The 20,790-nt window shown below is 41.7% G+C and overlaps 1 protein-coding gene across 1 annotated transcript in view; it reads left to right on the forward strand.

Annotated features, from left to right (window-relative positions):
- The first annotated feature begins 11,521 nt into the window (after positions 1-11,521).
- The window catches only part of LOC126405295 (phosphomannomutase 1), an 18,220-nt gene continuing 8,951 nt past the window's right edge, over positions 11,522-20,790 (forward strand). Inside the window, exons 1-6 of the mRNA XM_050068963.1 lie at positions 11,522-11,915; positions 12,755-12,872; positions 16,365-16,441; positions 16,736-16,827; positions 17,640-17,739; positions 18,473-18,548. Coding sequence (XP_049924920.1) covers positions 11,832-11,915; positions 12,755-12,872; positions 16,365-16,441; positions 16,736-16,827; positions 17,640-17,739; positions 18,473-18,548 — 547 coding nt within the window. The 5' untranslated portion in view covers positions 11,522-11,831. The remainder of the gene's footprint in view (positions 11,916-12,754; positions 12,873-16,364; positions 16,442-16,735; positions 16,828-17,639; positions 17,740-18,472; positions 18,549-20,790) is intronic.

A 20,790-nucleotide genomic window follows, 5' to 3' on the forward strand; every position in this document is an offset into this window, starting at 1 on the left:
CATACTACATTTTTGAAAAAAGCCTTAAATGAAAGCTGAGAGTCTGCACTTTAAGCAGGTATTCATTGTTTCATTTAAAACCCATTGTGGTGGTGTACAGAGCCAAAATGACGACAACTGTATCATTGTCCAAATAATTATGGACCTGACTGTATCTTATTCTTATGGGTCATAGAGCTTATTGTCATCCAAGAACTATTAAAAACTAATGTGTGAGTCACACCAGTGCACTGGGTGACGTATTCCTTACAAAGTGATGAAACTGTAATTTATTTTGAGTCAATCAAACACACACCATTCTGCTGCCATAATTACATATTAACTCATCAAATCAGTGTCTGAAAATAGTCCCCAGCAAAATCCTCTATTTACCTCTGTTTGAGAAATATCTAAAAAGGATGGCAGGAGAAATACCTGCACACCAATGCAACTGAGCTGGACGGCCACAGAAAAGGTTCACAGGCTGAGATCAATGCCAACAAATGTCAATTTATTCAGAACAACTGTGCACAAAAAGAAGGGTGTTCAAAATGCAAAAAATAATAACAAATGATTAAAAATAGCAGCAAACGTTTCAGTCCTTGACTATCATCAGTGCTGCTGACATGAGTGCTTCACAGAACATGGAGAGATTCCTACCAGGTGTGATGAATCAGTCAGCTGCTGCCACTAATTAGATGAGATCAGCTCTGAGGAGCAGAGGCCTGACTGCCAAATCACAATCACCTGTCCTATGAGTATTGTATTAATCACAACACCCTCAAAAACCCATGTATGATAGCAGAACAAATACAAATGTACAAAAAACACAACTATACACAGAAAAAAGTAAATAAATAAAAGGGAAAAAAGTATGTACACATGCGCATATATATATAAAAATAAGTCAAGGAAAAAATGAATTAAAAAATGAATAAATAAGTGAATAAATAAAATGTTGCTGTGTCTTATTTCTATGACTGGGATACATATACATATACATATCACATAATCTGTTTTTAATCATAACTTATTAAATTAGCTTGCTGTATCATTTACATTTTATACAGTAATTTCATATTTTGATCTGTCGTCTCATCATCAATCTACTCCGTCACACATTATCTACAAACACTGTCCTCCTACTGCCGGTCCTAAATCCTGCTGGTGTCAGGCACGTCTTTTATCACTGCATGATTGGATTGTCTTCTCACACTGTTTTATGCACTTTGTGATAAGAAGAGTTTGAAGAATTATCATTCAGATAAAAGCAGTATGTACATGATATTTAAGTGATTTTAAATGAGCTTGTTTTCTGTAGGATGTCACACATCATCTCCTCTAAACAGCTTTTATACACATCTGGAAAAACATTTCCAACCCAAACTTGTGTCTTTCCAGTACAGTGCATCATCACTCAGCTTCCTGTCTGGCTTCCACCTTACAGGGTCATAAAAGTCCTAAACAAACACACACATATGACGTCTTAATAGCACAGTTGGCTTGGGGCACACAGCCATTTAGTCCCATTACGGCTTCAGGTGGAGAGGCTTTCCGTCCCAACGCACCCTGGCATTTTATCAGATGGAGGAAATGGTAACGTGTTAAGAGGAACAGGACTCTTTGTTTTATTGTCTCATCACGGCCGTTTAATAGCAACTCAGTGCTGTTAACAGTGGCTGTTATTGTTGGTCTGAGAAAATGGGTCCGACTGAGCACTTTCCCCTCCGCATGGAAATAGATAAGACGGCTGCTTTAATGGAGGCTGTCAGCTCAACTCACAGAGCACCCAAACAAGTGGGTGAGCATGTACATGTAGGCCACACACATCAATGCACATACAGACACATCAACACATATAAGAGAAGAGGGTTCAGGTAAGATTTTGTTTTCAGGTAAGGTAAGGTTTTACTTCAGTCTTAGGCTACTGAGCGTCTCACCTCATCGACACCAGTACAAACTCAGACCATGGGCGGATTATGACACAATAGGCCCCTGGGCACAGATATGCAAAAGGCCCCACCACTTCTCCTACACAGGAGCACAACACACAGACTTTGTGATGGTTTAACCTCTTTTATTGTTGTTGTTTACATCTTTTTGTGTTTTTTGGGGTCTATTTGTGGCCATTTTGTGTCTCTCTGTGGTTGTTCTGCCTGTTTTTGTAGTTATTTTGTGTCTCCTTTAAGTTCCTTTCCATCTCTTTGTGTTGAACTGGACCCGAAAGCATGAATCAGACAGCTGTTCAGTTTAAAGTGGATTTGTTTCAATTAAGGAAATGTCCACTTTAGAATGAAAATACAGACAGTACTTAGTGACCCTCATGCCGACAAGAAGTCCAGTGTATTTTTTTAATCCACAAAACTCGTTTGGGGTATCGGAGGATAACAGCCAGCTGGAATAACAGCTACACTTGAAGTGCACGGAACCCACATTTTGAAAATGTAATAAAACTCCGCTAACGCATTTCAAAAACATCAGAACGGCTCGTCCGTCGTAATCCAAGTGCCCTGAAGCCGCGGCATGTAAAATTGACTTGAAAAGACGTATTTTACTCCACTTTCATAGCATCATTTCTCACCGTGGTCAGTTAGCCTGACCTGCAGGCATGCTGTGTTGCACGAGACTCGAGAACTAGCACCACCACTAGCCATCAGCTAGTCTCGTGCAAGTTGCCATGTAAACACAGCACTCCTGCAGGGCAGGCTAACTGACCACGGTGAGAAATGATGCTATAAAAGTGGAGTAAAATACGTCTTTTCAAGTCAATTCAAGGCAAGTGCTTCAAGGCATTTGTATTACGACGGACGAGCCATTCTGACGTTTTTGAAATGCATTAGAGTTCTATTACATTTTCAAAACGATTTTGGACGTGGGTTCCATGCACTTCAAGTGTATGGAAATATCCGGCTGGCTGTTATCCTCCGATACCCCGAACGAATTTGTGGATTAAAAAACTACACTGGACTTCTTGTCGGCATGAGGGTCAGTAAGTACTGTCTGTATTTTCATTCGAGAGTGGCCATTTCCTTTAAGCAAAAAGGGGTGTCTTGAGTTGATCCAGGGTACTCGGGAGAAACAGGTTGGCAGGCTGGAGTGGTAGGTAGACGTGTGATCGATGAGTGTGGATCTGAGGCACAGAGACACAAGCTTTAAGCAAAAACATCCAAGAGGAAAAAAGCAATAAGCAACAAGGAGGTCGTAGTTGGTACCACAAGGTAGACTGAATGATCTGGCAGAGAGTGGACTGCAGAGCCGGGTATTTGTACTGCTGGGGTTGATTAGTGGATGGCTCTCAGGTGAGCAGGCTGATGGGCAGCAGGACTGATGAAAGCCACGCCCAGACACACAGAGGGACAAACAAGGAACCACAAGAAACAAAGGGGAGGAGGGGAAACACCTGACATATAAGGAATGAAAGAGTGGCACAGACTGTGACACTTTGAGTCTCTTTGTGGTCATTTTTAACTCTCTGCCTCATCAGTGCGTGTTAATATGAGTGACATTTTGCCGGTAAAGGCCAGGAAGGGCCTTGACACTTTGGGCCCCTGGGTCTGTGCCAAATAGGCACATACAGTAATCCATCTATGACTCAGACAGCTATTGTTCAAACCCTATAGAACTGCATTACAAAGGTCATCAAGTTTCTAAGGAAAGACAATATATGCCAGGCTGAATTACAGAGCTGTATTGAGTATATGACATGTGGAATTTAGTACTGCCGCCATAAAACAATGCTCTTTTGAAATTGAGTGAATCGTTCAATGTACATGAGATACATCAGGAACAAGCCGGTACAGAATATACAGTGCATGCTATGTTGTCAGACTGGAAAAAGATCACCTCCTTTTTTGTGTGTCTGTACTGATAAATTTTGAATTTTGATCATTTTTGTTGCTACGCTTTGGAGCTTTCAGTATGTAGATGATGCTTAAAGCGACAGCCCAAAAACAAAGTACATATTTTTCCTCTTACCTGTAGTGCTGTTCATCAGTCTTAATTGTTTTGGTGTGAGTTGCCGAGTGTTGGAGATATCAGCCGTGGAGATGTCTGCCTTCTCTCCAATATTGTGGTGCTCAAAGTGCCCAAAAATACATTTTAAAAATTCAACAGTTATGTCTTTTTCCACGGACCTTGTTGTGAGCAGTTTCATGTAGGAAGTATTTTCTTTAAACGACACCCACTACCCGTATCACCCCAGAGAAGGAAGCGTGCATCTACTGCTAGCTCGTCTAGCACCACTGAGCTAGCTAATGTTAAAGCTCACCTGAGGAGGACGCCATTAATGTTTACATCTGGCACTGTCACGAGCACGAGCCTCTCGTCAATGTGTAGATGCACGCTTCCTTCTGCGCAGTGATATGATTAGTGGGTGTGGTTCAGTAGAAAGAAAATAGTTCCTACATGAAACAGCTCACAACAAGGTCTGTGGATTATCTTGAGTAACCAGGTCATGATTTCTGGAAAGAGACATTGCTGTTGACTTTTTCAAATATATATTTTTTGGCACTTTGAGCACCACAAGCTGAGTGCCATGTAGTTCCATTATACTGGAGAGAAGGCAGACATCTCTACAGCTGATATCTCCAACACTCTGCAACTCACACCAAAACAATTTAGACTGATAAACAGCACTACAGGTAAGAGGGAAAATATGTATTATTGATTTTGGGGTGAACTGTCCCTTTAAACTCACAGTCAATAAAAACACACAAAGCAAAAACAGGTTTGGTGATAGTATCTGGACTGTGGGCTCATTGATGAGGACACATTTCTCCAAAAAACTGCATCTGACTGGGCGCTCAGTTTCAGTTAAAAACCCAAAAAGACACAGAATCCTAAAGAAAGACACAAGCCACTAATCCGCATCCAAAAAGTCCAAACAATGCTTGTACTAAGGAACTTTTGCTATAAATTCCAGTGCCCAGGCGTTTCAGGACATTACTGAAGCCTCTTCTAAAAATGAAACTATTTATGACCTGTTTTTAAAGACTGACTTGGTGCAAACGAGCTTGGGGCAAAGTGACAGTTTAGTGAAGTAAAGAACTGATTGACGGATTAACACCTGTTGGTTTTGGTCTTCTCACAGAATTAGATAACAACAACATTTTTTTTTTTAAGCCGGCCTTATCCTTTGAATAAAGGTTAAAGCTATAAGACCCCGTCTGCTGGGACGGGAGGAAACATGGGAATTGAGGTCAAAGTCAAATAAAGAGGCATGTTCATTATTTCAGAGGCTAATGATTAGTCTGTTTATGATTTGTCAGTAATTGCCCTCCGCTGCCTCCTTCCTCGTACCATTCGACATTATCGATTGGCACCTTACTAATAAATCAGGCGCATAAATAGCCGACTGACCTTGATGACACCAAATTCTTTGCCTTTCACCTCACTGAAGAACACCGAAACTCAGACGTTAATACCAAAAGGTCTGTCAGTGTGGTCAAAACACACACAGACATACCAAGATACATGATATATATGTATGTGCTAAAGCAGAAGGAGTCAGATCAGTTTGTGTTCTGACACTATTAGGTCCATGCAGTGCTGATTTATGATTGTTGTGAAATGCGGAAAAGATAAAACATCCGAGTGATTTATGGTGCCAGTATTAAGCCTGCCATCTATTGCAAAACAGCCCTCGTCGAGAACTTATACAAACTGTTTCGTCTTGTGTTGTTACTGAATGATCTACTTTGGTTTTGTTGAGTTAGGTTTTAACATATGTGAGGGAGGACATTTAATCACATACATCTACAATAACACGATTAAGTCTCAGGCTTATGTCTATGAACTGCAAATATGCAAGTGTCCAGGTTACCGAAGGACAAACAAACCCCGCCACAATAACTTCTAGGAGCCGATCCCCCAGGACACCATCCGACGACTCATCAGGAGCATGCCCACAGGTTGTCGGGAGTGCATGACACACACTACTGAGTCACATTATGAGTTGCTGTGATAACATCCCTGCAACTTGTATCAGCCTGTGATTGCAATTCTTTACTTTGATTTCTGGTGTGCTTTGGAATTGCTGGGTTACAAACGAGTCTTGTTCGTAGCAGGAAGCGCAGCAGCCGTAATCCCACATTGTTTGACCTTTCACATTAAAACTCTGACCATGTAGTCACAAGTACACGTACCATTCTAGATACAGAATTACAGCTCCATCACTGACGCCACAGAATTAGAAACAGTAAAATCTAAAATACTATCAAAGACACCTCTTCAGTATTGTTGCACTGGCTGCTATGATAAAAAAACAACAACCTTATACTTGTGAAATCCTTCAGTATCCTCTAAAAAGAAAATCTCAGCATGATGGTCATGATCCAAATTCTGTCCCAAAGCAATAAATCTTTATGTTTATTGAGCAACATTGTCATAGACAAACACATGTTCCAGATGTTACATTTTCTTTTTTCTTTCAAATTCTACTAAAAAAGGAAATGATAGTCGTAATAATAACAACAAAACATAATTAGAAGTGATTTTTATTCCGAACATGCAAATGATATATAACGTATATATGAACAAGTAAAACAGAAGTAATAATACAAAAATGGACAATCAAGACAATTTTAGAAAAAGAAAACAGCACAATAATTTCACTTGCATGTCCGAAAAGGGGTGGGAAGAAGTACAACTTATTTAATCCCGCCCCTTCTCCATAAAATATTAATACTAGTTATTTATCTCCCTCTTCCTTTTACATTACTCTTTGCTTATTTATATATGCATATACACACACACACACACATACACATACACATATGTATACACATGCATACTGTATGTACATATATACACACAAACATACAAGTACACATACATACATACACACACACATACTCTTTTTCCGTTACATTTCTTAATTGTGCTGACAAAATATAAATAAATAAATAAATAATAATTAACAAAAGAAAAAAATATACATATATATAAACAACAATGGACACATGGTGACAATCAATAACCCTCATCCCTGTATCTTGTGAAAAACACTTTTCTATAAGTGTAAAATAAACCATACATTTCCTTAAACAGCCAGTTTGTGTACCGCTTTCCACACAATTTTTCTCTACACACTCATTCAAACACACATCTGAGTGCAAGCACATTTTCCTCTCACAGTTGCTGGCCCTCTCACCAACTCAACCCTTCTATGGCACAATATTAAGACCACTGGTTACCCAATACAAAATAGGACTGAAAAAACAATCAAACAAACAGGCCTAAGCCTAAAAGAATAATAATAACAAACATTCAAAAACAACAAATATAAGTTCAAGGTTTCTGCTTCTCTGTATAAAAATATCCAGTAAAAATAATTGTATGACATCACGGCAGATAAAAAGTACTGGTATGTTCCAAATAGTATTTTAGGTGCTGGTTCTGTTTTAAACAACTATTTTCTGCAGGACACACCTTGTGACCTAAACACTGACAGGTTTACGAGTATTTATAGTGTTAGCATTATTTAATAAATGTTATTATTTAGCTGCCTTTAATTATTAACAGTAGGGATGTCCCAATATGACGTCAAAGATCAGTGATTGGTCGATTAAGGCATTTTTCAACTGATCAGGATCAGGTATATTGAGCTATACTGAGGATCTGATCACAACACAGGTGTTTTTACACACAGAGCTTTCATGCAGAGACATGTGGAGTGCAGCCATTTTTATATAAAGATTAATGTTTAGGCGTGCTTGCAGTGCTGACAAATTCTGAGGAGTTTTTTCAGTTTTGGTTTGTTTGTGAATCTAAATGGAAAACAAATGTTTGCTGCAACATTCAGACAACTTGCAAAGCCTGCTTGTGTACAAATTTCTTATTTACATGTTAAAATAAATATTGTTCTGTATTGTTAAGGGCCCAGGGGCTGTTTGAATGCCCTCTCTCCCTCTGGCAAACACAACAAGTTCATCACTTCAGTCAACAACACAGTGTGACTGACGCTGGGCTTCATGTACACAGATAGAGAGGAATGTCAGTATTTAACTGGGAGTTGTGGAGCGGGGTAACTGCCTGGTAGACAGTTACTCAATGTGCCAGTCTGGGGTTTTTTGGTCAAATTATGACCATGTTAAAAGTTACATCACTACCTGTCTCTTTTTTATATTTCTACAGAATTTGTTCACACACTAACTTGAGGAAATCAATCAACAAGCGAGCACAGAATCACTCTGGAGTGGCACCATCTCGTCTCTCTGCCATCCTGCCCTCTTGTGGCTGTGACGGCTCAGTGGAGACGAGATGCTGCAGAGAATTATGTTCCTGATAACAGTGAATGTTGCTGAAGGCGTTTTAAAATCAAAAAATGACATTCACGTCCCTGTGTTGTGAATTACTCAGTTAATTAATGTGCCATACGCCAAAAAGGTGACACATAAGACACTACCAGTAGTCTATAGGAGCAGAAAATAAATGAAGCATCACTGACTCAAAGTTTCTTAGAAATTTCAACATGGGGTTGACGTGATGATTATTTTGAGGGAGTCGTTCCTATAAATGCAGACTCATCAAATTCAAAATTCCAGATAATGTTTTGTTGAGTGAGTCTGTCATCTGACCTGTCTCAAAGCTGCACCATGTCGACACTATTCCTCACCTCACAGGGTTCCAGTTAACGTCCCCAGAAAATTAAACACATACCGCGGCGTTTCTCTGTGTTGGTTTACAGTTTTGTTGTGCTGTTTCTGAGAGTACTGACATGTTTGTTGTCTTTTATGTGAAACAGAGTATGCTTGTGATGCAAATTTCACAAAACTCTGCACAATCTCATGTAACACATACTATATATACATTATATTTCATTTTCATTATCCTGTTGGGGCTGGAGCCTATCCCAGCTGACACTGGGTGAGAGGCAGGGTTCACCCTGGACAGGTCACCAGACTATCACAGGGCTGACACATAGAGACAGACAACCATTCACACTCACATTCACACCTACAGGTATTTGAGTCACTAATTAACCTGCATGTCTTTGGACTGTGGGAGGAAGCTGGAGTATCCGGACAAAACCCACACTGAAAACATGCAAACTCCACACAGAAGGGCCCCAGCCAGCTAGTGGATGCAGCGTGTGTTATTGGAGCTTTTTTAAGAACATTAAATATTAACTCATTGGTGTCTTCCCCCTCTCAACACAGCTGTGTGCACTTCACACGTGTCACTTACTGCAGCTCTGACTTTATAGATAAACTCTACATGTAAGTTTACAGTTTATTAATATAGGCACAACCATTACAGAGAAGCAGTCGCCGGCAGGAAAATGTTCTCAGGCTTCCTCCCATAATAAATCATCTCTCAGTGAATGGTGTTCCTGTTGGTCGTCCTGTTAACCCTTTAGGTCTGCATCAGTATTGATATCAGCCCCAAAAGCATCACCCTACATCGTTTGACACCAGAAATACAATTTGAAGAATTCTGTCTGTCAGCTGAGAGCAACCACTGAAGCATAGTAGCTGATGTAAGCATGAGCAGAAGATAGTAATCACAGGTTGATGTGATCTGAGCCTGAAGAGAGAGGTCTCAACTGACACCTTTCAAAAGGACACCATAAAAACTAATTAGAGGTCTGTTGAATGAAAAATAACGAGCCCTGCCTGTGTTGCATCGCACAGCCTTTAAAGCAACATACTTAAAGCAGAACATGTTATGAAACCTCGTCATGAAATCAGGGATAAAATGTGTGTCTCTTACCATTATTAAACATCTTAGACACGGTGCCACACAGGGTGTGTTTAGTGAAGCAACACAACGTGACAGAGAAAATCTCCGCAAGATAAGATAAGTTAAAATGAGATAAGATAAGTTATAATGAGATAAGATGAGATAAGATAAGATAAACCTTTAATGATCCACAAAGGGCAAATTCGGTTGTTATGACAGCAGAAAAAAAATGTATAAAAAAGTAAAATAATAGAATAAATATAAAGATGTTGGAGAGGAGGAGACAGGCAGGCCTATCCTACATTTCCCTGCACTTCTTCCTCACATCTTTTCCCTGAGGGAAAATCTTATCAAATGGGGTCTGTGACCTAATCAGTTTAGGGATGGCATGTCTAAAGTCCAGCCTGAGGAAGATTAAACAGTTGCATTGTCTCATTTATTTATTCATTTAAATAACCGTATGATGTAAGAAGCAGCTGGCCCCCGGGTATTTTCACATTCTAGCCTCCATTCAAAAAAGTTTAATTTAACCCTTTGAACCCTGGAGTGACACCACTTTTCTTCTGCCACTTCCAGACACATTTCGCAAATACTTAAACCTTTGAACCCTGAGGAAACTGGTGTGAATTCTTTCAAAAACGTGAGGGAAAAGGCAATGAGCAACTTGGTAAGAACTGTCCCACAAATTGCAAAACATGTGTAGATTTAAAAAGAATTCACACACAACCATCTCTAGGGTTTACAGAGGATGGTCCCAAAAAGAGAAAATATCCAGTGAGCCAAAATGCCTTGTTGATGCCAGAGGTCAGAGGAGAATGGCCAGACTGGTTCAAGATGATAGAAAGGCAACAGGAAGTCAAATAAGCACTGGTTCCAACCAAGGTGTGCAGAAGACCATCTCTGAAGCAACAACACCTTGTCCAACCTTGAAGCAGATGGGCTACAGCAGCAGAAGACCACACCAGGTGCCACTCCTGTCAGCTAACAACAGGAAACTGAGGCTACAATTCACACGGGTTTTCTCACCAAAACTGGACAATAGAAGATTGGAAAAACCACATTCAGATGGAAGCATGGATCCATCCTGCCTTGTATCAACGCTTCAGGCTGCTGCTGGTGGTGTAATGGTGTGGGGGAGATTTTCTTAGTACCAACTGAGCATGGTTTAAACACCACAGCCTACCTGAGTATTGTTGCTGAGCGTGTCCATCCCTTTATGACCACAGTGTACCCATCTTCTGATGGCTACTTCCAGCAGGATAACGCACCATGTCACAAAGCTCACATCATCTCAAACATGACAATGAGTTCACTGTACTCCAATGGCCTCCACAGTCACCAGATCTCAGTCCAATAGAGCACCTTTGGGATGTGCTGGAACGGGAGATTCTCATCATGGATGTCATCATGTCAGTATGGACCAGAGGAATGTTTCCAGCATCTGAAAGCAAAAGGGGTCCAACCTGATACTAGCAACGTGTACCTAATAAAGTGGCTGGCGAGTGTATATCTGTAGATCAATTTTATTACATGTGATCTGATCTCATGTTTGCGCTTCTTACTTGAGTTGCTCTTCTGCATGTTTATTATTCATTAGTATTTACTCTCCAGACAGCTGTAACACATTCTCCTCTCACTGATAATCAGACATCACCCCACACTGACACAAACTATTTATACTACACACACTGTTTCCTGGTGTGTCTCTGAGCAGCACCCATCACTCCCACTCCTTCATTTCTAGGTGAAAGGTCAGCTGGCTCTTGAGCTGCATTTAGATGAACTGCCCCGCCCACTAGTCAACGTCACGGCAGCCTGGCTGTGATTGGCCGCCGGGTGGGTTACAGTGTTGCAAAAGAAATCCTCCACGTTTGCGCTGTGTTTGTTGGTGCGAGCGGAGCGGTGTCACTGGAACCGAGCCGAGCCGATCCGAGCCGGGACAGCAGCTGGACTGTGCACCCGAATCAGAAAAAGAAGAAGAATAAGTGCAGCGTGCACGAGGACATTTAAAATACCTCTTTTAAAAGTCTGATTTATTTATTTGAATATTCAAACCGACTTGAACATTAATTTCTCATGTGAACGTGCGTTATTGCACGTTTGTGTGCTCGAGCGTGAACCTGTGACACTTGCGATTGAAGTGCAACCCCAAAAGGGAAGAAGAAGAAGAAATGGAGAAAGCAAACGGCTTCTCCGCGGACAGAAACATCCTCTGCCTGTTTGACGTGGACGGCACTTTGACACCACCGAGAGAGGTGAGCTCACATCCATCCATATGTCGATATTATCGGTTATTACAAGCTGTATGACAGACCCCTGCTCCTCTGCAGCTCCTCTGGCTGCATAATCTGCCTCTGAATTATGTTCAAGGTGGGAGCACACTGTCGTCTTAATGCTTTCTCATACTCTGTTTACATATTCATGCGCTCTGTCTTCCCCCCTGCACACACACACACACACACCAGTGGTATTTCTGTTGACACACATGGTATGCAGTCTGGTAATGTATAGTTCTGTTTATGTGTGCTGACCTATTTAAGAGCCTAAACACACAAAGAAACTTCCCCAAATCTGTCACCTCACGTGGGCTTTTTAAATATGCTTTTTAAAAATGAATATGCTGTTACATCTCTGGAGGAAAACTGAAATAAATGCCATGTTCCTAAACCTATTTTTTAGGGTTATCATTTAGATATTCATGTAAGATTTAGAGGAGAAATATCTCTCTTTATATCCAGTTATTTTTCATTCTTCTTCCTTCCTGTTGTCAATGGGGTTGAATGCCTGGGTTCATTTGAGGTAACTGCTGCGAGTGTGTGAGTGTGTGTGTGTGTCTGTCTCAGCACCCTGAAATTACATAATGCAGGCTCCCTGGTGTGCAGCTCCGAGCTTTTTCTGCCATATGTTGCAATAATTAGACATCCTTGCCAAAATGTAACACCACAAAGGCAAAGATTGCAGCCGTGTCCTTTGTTCTGTGTTCTCTCTGTGTAATTATGCTTCAATAGCACAGTGTGTCACACACATTTAGATTTTTAATGATGGTACATATGTGTGTGTGTTTGAGGCATTAACGTTTCCCTGTATTCTGCAGAAAATCGACCCACAGTTGGATGAGTTTTTCCAGACCCTGCGGAGGAAAGTGAAGATCGGCATCGTGGGAGGGTCGGACTACTCCAAGATAGCCGAGCAGCTCGGGGAGGGGGATGATGGTGAGCAGTCCTCTCTTCCTGTCTCGACCGCAGATGGTTCATGCCCTGCAGGCTGCACCATTCACCCAGCTGGATCACACTGCATTACCTCACACTTTTCATTATAACTTCTGCTTTATTGGACACCAGTCCACAGAGAGTGGAGCGGAGAGGATGGTCCCTGGGAATAATGTGAGATTTAGGCTGTCTTAAAGGGACAGTTCACCCCCAAAATCAGAAATACATATTTTCCTCTTACATCTCTTACACTGGTGGCCGATGCTTCCATACAAGTTGCCACCTGCCATTCACTTTTTAACACACTCACACACCAATGCAACAACTACTGGGAGCAATTTGGGGCTAAGTATCTCGCTCAAGGCAACTACAGCACCCCTCAACTACCTTATGACCTAGAGACAGAGGTGGACACCAAGCTGCAACCTTTGGGGCTGAAAAATGAAGCCAACACAAAGGTGCCAAAAACTGCAGTTCTTTGAATGACCACTTGAGGCCAGCTCCCCCGGAAGACAAACCCCAGAGAGGGCTTGTCTTTGACATGCAGACTTGTCGGGCATTGAACTGCCAATCTTCTGATTAGAACCCACAACCCACTCTTCCTTCTGAGCCACAGCCGCCATGTGTGAGTTGCAGAGTGTTGGAGATATCAGCCGTAGAGATGTCAGCCTTGTCTCCAATAAATGGAACTAGATGGCACTCGGCTTGTAGTGCTCAGAGCGCCAAAAAAATACATCTAAAAAACTCAACTCCAATGTCTCTTTCCAGAAATCATGACCTGCTTACTCAGATAATCCACAGACCTTGTTGTGAGAAATGTTTTGTGACTGATGTCATTGTAGAGCTGCACGTATCGATGTTGAGAGTCCACCTCCCCTGCACACAAACACTGAGTGGAGTAGCTTCGGTGTCAGTGTGAGTTTGTTGGGACTGTTTAACAGCTTGGATGTTAGCTGCTGTTGCTGTGTTAGTTCAATCTTACCAGGCAGACTTTGAACTGTAACAGAAAGTTTGCAGATCCTTTCCACCAGTGGAACAGATCAGGGATTGTCTCCTCTATAGATGTCCATCATAGACTGTAAAAATGATGGGCATAGCTTCCGTGACGTCACCCATTGATTTGTGGACTCCCATTTGGAAGCCTGGAGTTTGGCACTTCGGCCGTCGCCATCTTGGTTTTTGAAGCCAGAAGTGAGCATATTTGGGCAAGAGGCTGGACCTGCTTCTCTGACTGAGAAGCTGAGGACACTATCAGCAGTCAGCCTGTCACTCAATGTCGCCTCGTCCTTAATTATCTGTAGCTTAAAGCCTGAACAAAATGCAGACGGGTGAGTTATATAAAAATTCACTCCTTGTATAGTTGTCATGGCACTGTCACAAGCACGAGATGCACGCATCCTTCTGTGCAGCGTTGCGGTTGGCGGGTGTAGCTCAGTAGAAAGAAAATAGTTCCTACATGAGTGAATTCTCACAACAAGGTCTGTGGATTATCTTGAGTAACCAGGTCATGATTTCTGTAAAGAGACATTGCTGTTGACTTTTTCAAATGTATTTTTTTGGCTCTTTGAGCACCACAAGCTGAGTGCCATCTAGTTCCATTATGCTGGAGAGAAGGCAGACATCTCTACGGCTGATATCTCCAACACTCTGCAACTCACACTAAAACAATCTCGCCTGATAAATAGAAGGTAGGGTAAGAGAAAAATATGTAAAATATGTATTTTTGACTTTTGGGTGAACTGTCCCTTTAATAGAGAATAATACAGCATTTTAAAGACCCACTGTAAAAGGATAGTAACACAAGAATATCAGTTAGTTCAGCCTGATCACTTTCCTTCTCCTGTGTTGCAATCCATGAGGCACGGCTCGAAGTTGTGTCATGATCACAAACTGTTCCTTTTCAGCCCATCATGATTGTCTTAATATGATTTCGCAACAGCACGTCGGGAGCCACAGTTCAACAACTGAACACAACATCTGAACTCAAGCACACCTCCAGTTGTTTACTATAATTTACTTTATTCAACCTGCTGCCAAAACACACTGGCACACCGGCCCTCACAATGCAGTGCCAACAATCTCCCAGCTAAGTTAACACACGGCTGTGTGGACAGGATGAAAACTTGTCAGCCTGTAAATATGAGGCAATTGGAGCTAGAATGCAGATGTATTGTGCCAAGAGGGAGCTATGTGGTTTCATAACGTTGCCAAGTGTGCTAAAGGTTAATCATTTCATACTTCATGGTGCACAGAGTGGCAGCAGATGTTGTTGTAGCAGCTGGATAATGTGATCATCTGTCAAGAACTACTGTAAGATTACTACGGCTTCCTCCCACAATCCAAAAACATGCAGGTTAACTGGTGACTCTAAATTGTCCGTAGGTGTGAATGTGAGTGTGAATGGTTGTCTGTCTCTATGTGTCAGCCCTGTGATAGTCTGGTGACCTGTCCAAACCTCTCACCCAGTGTCAGCTGGGATAGGCTCCAGCCCTCCCTTGTGACTCCGAACAGGATAAGCAGTTACAGAAAATGAATGAATGAATGAACGTATCTTTCCAATAACATGTTTTATTACATTTGTAACCCAGTTGTGGGAACATTTTATTGCTTTATCATCTTCTACGTGCCATCAGATTGCTGGATTTTGCTGTTTAGCAGGTTACAATGACTAAGCAGCTTTTTGATTAGGCAAAGTTACAGACTTTGACTGCACAGTGTTGCTTGCAGGGCACTTAGAGGCCAAAGTGAGTGGGAAGGTCAGACAGATTAAACTTGGCTTTTTCCAGGCGGTGTTACACTGTAATCTGCTACCAGGTAAATATAGCAGGCTGTTCTGTTCTTCTAAGTTGAGTGCGTTGGTTTTAAAGGGGACAAATTCTGCACATCTTCACGTTCACACTTGTAGTAAAGGTTTCTGCTAGAACATGTTTACACGCTTTATTGATCAAAAAAGTCTTTATTTTCCTCATACTGTTTGAGCTGGAACATCTGTGTCCACCCTCTCCTCCATTTTAACACCTGTCTCTTTAAGCCCCCCTCACGATAAAGCCTAGTCTGCTCTGCATATCTTGGTGTCTCTGCGCTGTCATTGCAGCAGAGGACTGCAACAGAGAATAGTGGCACTGTGTACCATGAAAAATCACCAATAAAAGCTTCTACACCTAATCAACCATGTTAACATTTTTCCGTGGTGTTAGCATGTAGCTACATGTAGCATCGTACCTGCAGCTGGGGAATGACTGTAACTGAATATAGCGGTACTTTGTACCATTAAAAATGATCAGTAAAAGCTTCTAGACCAAACACCTTAACAAATGTTTCAAAATCAGGAAGAAATTAAAAACATCAGCAACCAAGTTTGAATGCTTCCCTGACATTAGCATGTTGCTACATGTAGCGGGGTTGGCTATGTAATGTAAGCACTTGCAGTAGTGTGCCTTTAAAGAACCAGATGAGCACATGTAACCACATTTCACCTGTCTCCTCTCTTTGCAGTGATACACAAGTTTGACTATGTGTTTGCTGAGAACGGGACAGTGCAATACAAAGATGGGAAACTTCTCTCAAAGCATGTAAGTGAACACACAGTCACATTTCTCACGTTCACAATGTCTGCTGGTGTGCAGCACATTATCTGTTTGACATAGGACTGCATCATTGTACATACATACTTCATGTATTCACATTTTATGTTTACCAACAAAGAAATAAGACGAATGAAGTAATGAATCAGCCTAAAATTGGTTATGTTTCGTAGACCAAAAAATAAAAAAGGTGCATTTCATTTCAGTTCACATCTAAAGCAAATATAGAAAGATCACAGTCTGTTATGTGTTTATGAACAAGGTGTATTTTCATCCTGTCAGGCTATTCAGAACCAGATCGGGGAGGAGCTGCTGCAGGACCTGATCAACTTCTGCCTCAGCTACATGGGGCTCATCAAGCTGCCAAAGAAAAGGTGAGACTTGTGCCTCATTTCCACTGCTTGGCTTGAATCGACTTGACTCAGTTTCGGTACCAGGTTGTTTTCTCTATTTTGCTTTCCACTGCAAAAGTGCTTCCTCAGCGTAGGCGGGATTCTCAGCTGATCATCGTAGCAACACCATGTGAAACTGCTGTAACAGCATCTTCAATGCGACACTTGCTGGATCCTTTCATCAACAGCCAAAACAGAGGAGCTGCTCTCCATCAATTTTACGGCATAGTTTTGCAGGCTGCCATTTTTAAAGATCTGGGTTGAGTGAATAAAAAGCATAACTAGGCTATTTAAAAATGGCACATTTGTTCAGGATGTCCTGTGTCATGCTAGTGGCTCTCTGACCAATCAGTGATCTGCAGCGTTTTAACTCCACCTCCTAGTATCTGCTCAGCTTGCTTGGAACCTCATGGAGATGATACAAAAAAAATGTACCTGGTACTATTCACAACTTTTGCTAATTGAAAACCAAAGAAGAGCGAGCTGAGCTGAGTCAAGCTCTGCTGTACCTTGCAGTGGAAATGCAGCATTTGACTGACCTACCAACCTAACCAGACAGTCAGGCCATTAGGTACTTAACCCAGGTGGACACACACACACACACACACACACACACACACACACACACACACCTCTAACCTGCAACCCCATTGTGAGCTCTGTGTAGGAATAAAGCTAAAACACAGTCGTTAACATAATCTGCTGAAAGGCTCTCTTTTGGTATTGGGTCAAACCGAAGTCAGATTAAGTTCAGTCAATTCTTTTTCTAACCATGCGTGCTTTTCTGCCTGCAGGGGAACGTTCATCGAGTTCAGGAACGGAATGCTCAACATTTCTCCCATTGGTCGGAGCTGCACGCAGGAGGAGCGAATTGAATTCTCTGAAATTGACAAGGTAAAATATTTTCCACATTCCTGTGTTTAGACATTCAACCCCTGTGGTCAGGCTGTTGGAGAATGATGCAATCTGTTCTCTGGTGTCATCTGTGGTCACTGTGTGAGGGTTAGCACATCATTCCTCTTCTCTCTGCACTGCCCTTATGTGCTAACCTTGGATTATGGTACAAGGGATAACATCAAATCATGTGTATAGTTAAAATATTATTGCACCGCTTCAAGCTTATTCTGCTGCTGTATTTGGGAGCATTGTCCATTTTGCCTAAATTGCAATAAAGTTTGGACCCACTAAAACTTTATTGAAGTGTTCAGTAGCACAAATTCAGCAGCTAAGCTAAACAAACTTTAACATCAGGCTCTGAGAGTCACAGACCGCCTCTCTGTCTCTGTCCCTCTGTTCCACGAGAGGTCAAACAATGTTGAGCTTTCAGAGCAGCTTAACAGGCCGTCCATTGATTTTTTACAGAGCCAGGCAATATGGAGGAAGCAGATAGCAGCAGAGGAGGAGAAGTTTAACCCTTCAGTTCCCCGCTGAAATTTATGCAGCTGGATCCTCTGCTGAGGTCGTGCATGAAATAAAATCAGATCATAGGAGCCGACATGTTCTGTACATGACAAATTGCCTCAGATTTAACTGATGTTATGAGGACTGGAGGGTAGCCAGAGTGTTAAATGAACACACCCACATTGTGTGTGCAGCAAGTCTGAGTGTTTTGGCGCTTTCTCCACAGAGAGAGAAGATCAGGGAGAAATTTGTTGCTGCACTCAAAGAGGAGTTTGCTGGAAAAGGACTACGGTTCACTAAAGGTGAGAGACACAAAGCCCACTTATAGACAAAATGTGTTTAAGTTTACAACCATGTGCACTCACAAAAAACATGCAATGAGTCATCTCAAAGTATTGCAATTGCAGTATTGCAACACAATTATTATCAGTTAGAACCCTTAACCCTTTCACACATAGTGGTCACTACAGTGGACAGCTATTCAAAAGCAGTTTCTTGTGTACGCATTAGGGATGCATGATAAAATCGGCACACCATACTACATACATTGCAAAGTATTCTATTTTGTGTCTCCATCTGCTGGTGGACCGTCACGATAAGAGTATGCATGTGTAATATGTAAATTCCACTGCAAAAGAGACTCGATGATCTCTAAAATTAGGTAAGGAAACAAGTGAATATATCGATATTAGTATCGGTTATCAGTCTAATGCTTAATTTGCATGGGTTTTAATGTTATAGTTGCATATATGCCACTACAGTGGACCCTACTGCGTCATGCCACTGGCAGGTGTTGTAAGTGCAACATAAATCTCTCACAACCAAGATGGCAGACAGAATGCAAGCAGTGTTGTGCAGCTCAGGAATATCGTTCCAATCCTGCAACAGGAGACATGCTCCCGGCTCCAGGAGTCCACATGTCGAAGTATCCTTGGGCAAGATACTGAACCCCAAATTGCTCCCGGTGGCTGCTCCGTCAGTGTGTGAGTGTGTGTGAATGGTTACTGAGTAGCAGGTGGCACCGTGTACAATAGCCTAGGCCACCAGTGTGTGAATGGGTGAATGTGACATGCAGTGTAAAAGCAGTTTGAGTGGTCAGGAGACAAGAAAAACCCATACAAGTGTAATCCATTACCATTTACTATTACAATTGACGGATAACCCACTTTCCAATCCCATAGACAAGCATATGCACGTGGTATGATGTCAATTTTTATACCACTACATACAGTTTCATGGTATACCACTGCAGCCCTACATCCCTGTCATACATGTGCACACTAACAAACACACACACAACAGTCAGGAGTAGTTTATCACACAAAGTGAGGCATGTTTTTTCCCCCGTGCCCCATGGGCTCTTTCATGTCATCAAACCATTAAGCCCTGGAGAGTCCATGCATCAAAACGATAATGTCTCTGAATCATAGTTGTCAGACCAGCAGCAGCATCTTTGTGTTCTTGGAGCGTGTTGTTTCAAGATCCTCCTGTTTACTTGTCAGTTCAAATGACAAACCAGTTTTATAGCGCATCTGTCTGCCGATGGTGTCTTATCTCTGTTTGAATAAAGACTCCTCTACCTCGCATCTTCGACATGCGGACGACCTTGTGCTGGACATTGGAGCCCTCTGTTAACTATTACACACACACTTACACGCTGTTCCTTCTCTCCCTGTGGCAACACGGCGGCTGTAAGGTGAATCGGGTAATTGATGTTTGCTTACGTGCTCGGCGAGGTGTGAGCCTCCTCCGATGACGCCTGAAGGCTGTTCACAGTTCAGACAAACAAAGGAGACAGGCACGCTTGTTTTTCCTCATTACCTTTCCTGTTATAGATCTCTGGCTTGTCATTTCACGTCTGCTGACTGAGTTCACAGAGTTTAACATATGTCTGTCATATTACCTGAAGTTTGTTAGTTTAACTCGAGCTTTTGAATTTTATTCTGTCAACCACAATGATGGAACGTATTATTTTCAGCACCTGATCATTTTTCTCAAAGAGACAGTTCACCCCAAAATCAAAACACATATTTTTCTTCTTACCTGTAGAGCTATTTAATAATCTAGATTGTTTTGGTGTGAGTTGCAGAGTATTTGAGATATCGGTCATAGAGATGTCTTGAGGTGGTCAAAGCGCCAAAAAATATCAGAAACTCCTCTTTCCAGAAATCATGACCCAGTTACTCGAGATAATCCACAGATCTTGTTGTGAGCAGTTTCATGCAGGAACTATTTTCTTTCTATCAAACTACACCCATCAACCGTATCACCGCAATTTCGGTTTATTTCAACCCGTCTCCTATCGTCCTAAATTTGTTTCAAGTGACTAGTGACATAAAAATAATAGTTAGCATGTTAGCCGTTAGCCTAGATACAGCCAGGGAGCATAGTAGCATCAGACCTGTTAAAACGTAAGTGAACGGGCAACCTTCAAGTGCAAAGTTAGTCCACTAAACAAGCTTTTTTTCCACAAAGACCGCCTCATATCGTTAGGATAAATGTCAGAGAACATATAGAAAATGACATGTAAACGTGTTGTCTTAC

This window comes from Epinephelus moara, chromosome 18 (genome assembly GCF_006386435.1).
Source record: "Epinephelus moara isolate mb chromosome 18, YSFRI_EMoa_1.0, whole genome shotgun sequence".
In the NCBI taxonomy this organism is placed as follows: domain Eukaryota; kingdom Metazoa; phylum Chordata; class Actinopteri; order Perciformes; family Serranidae; genus Epinephelus; species Epinephelus moara.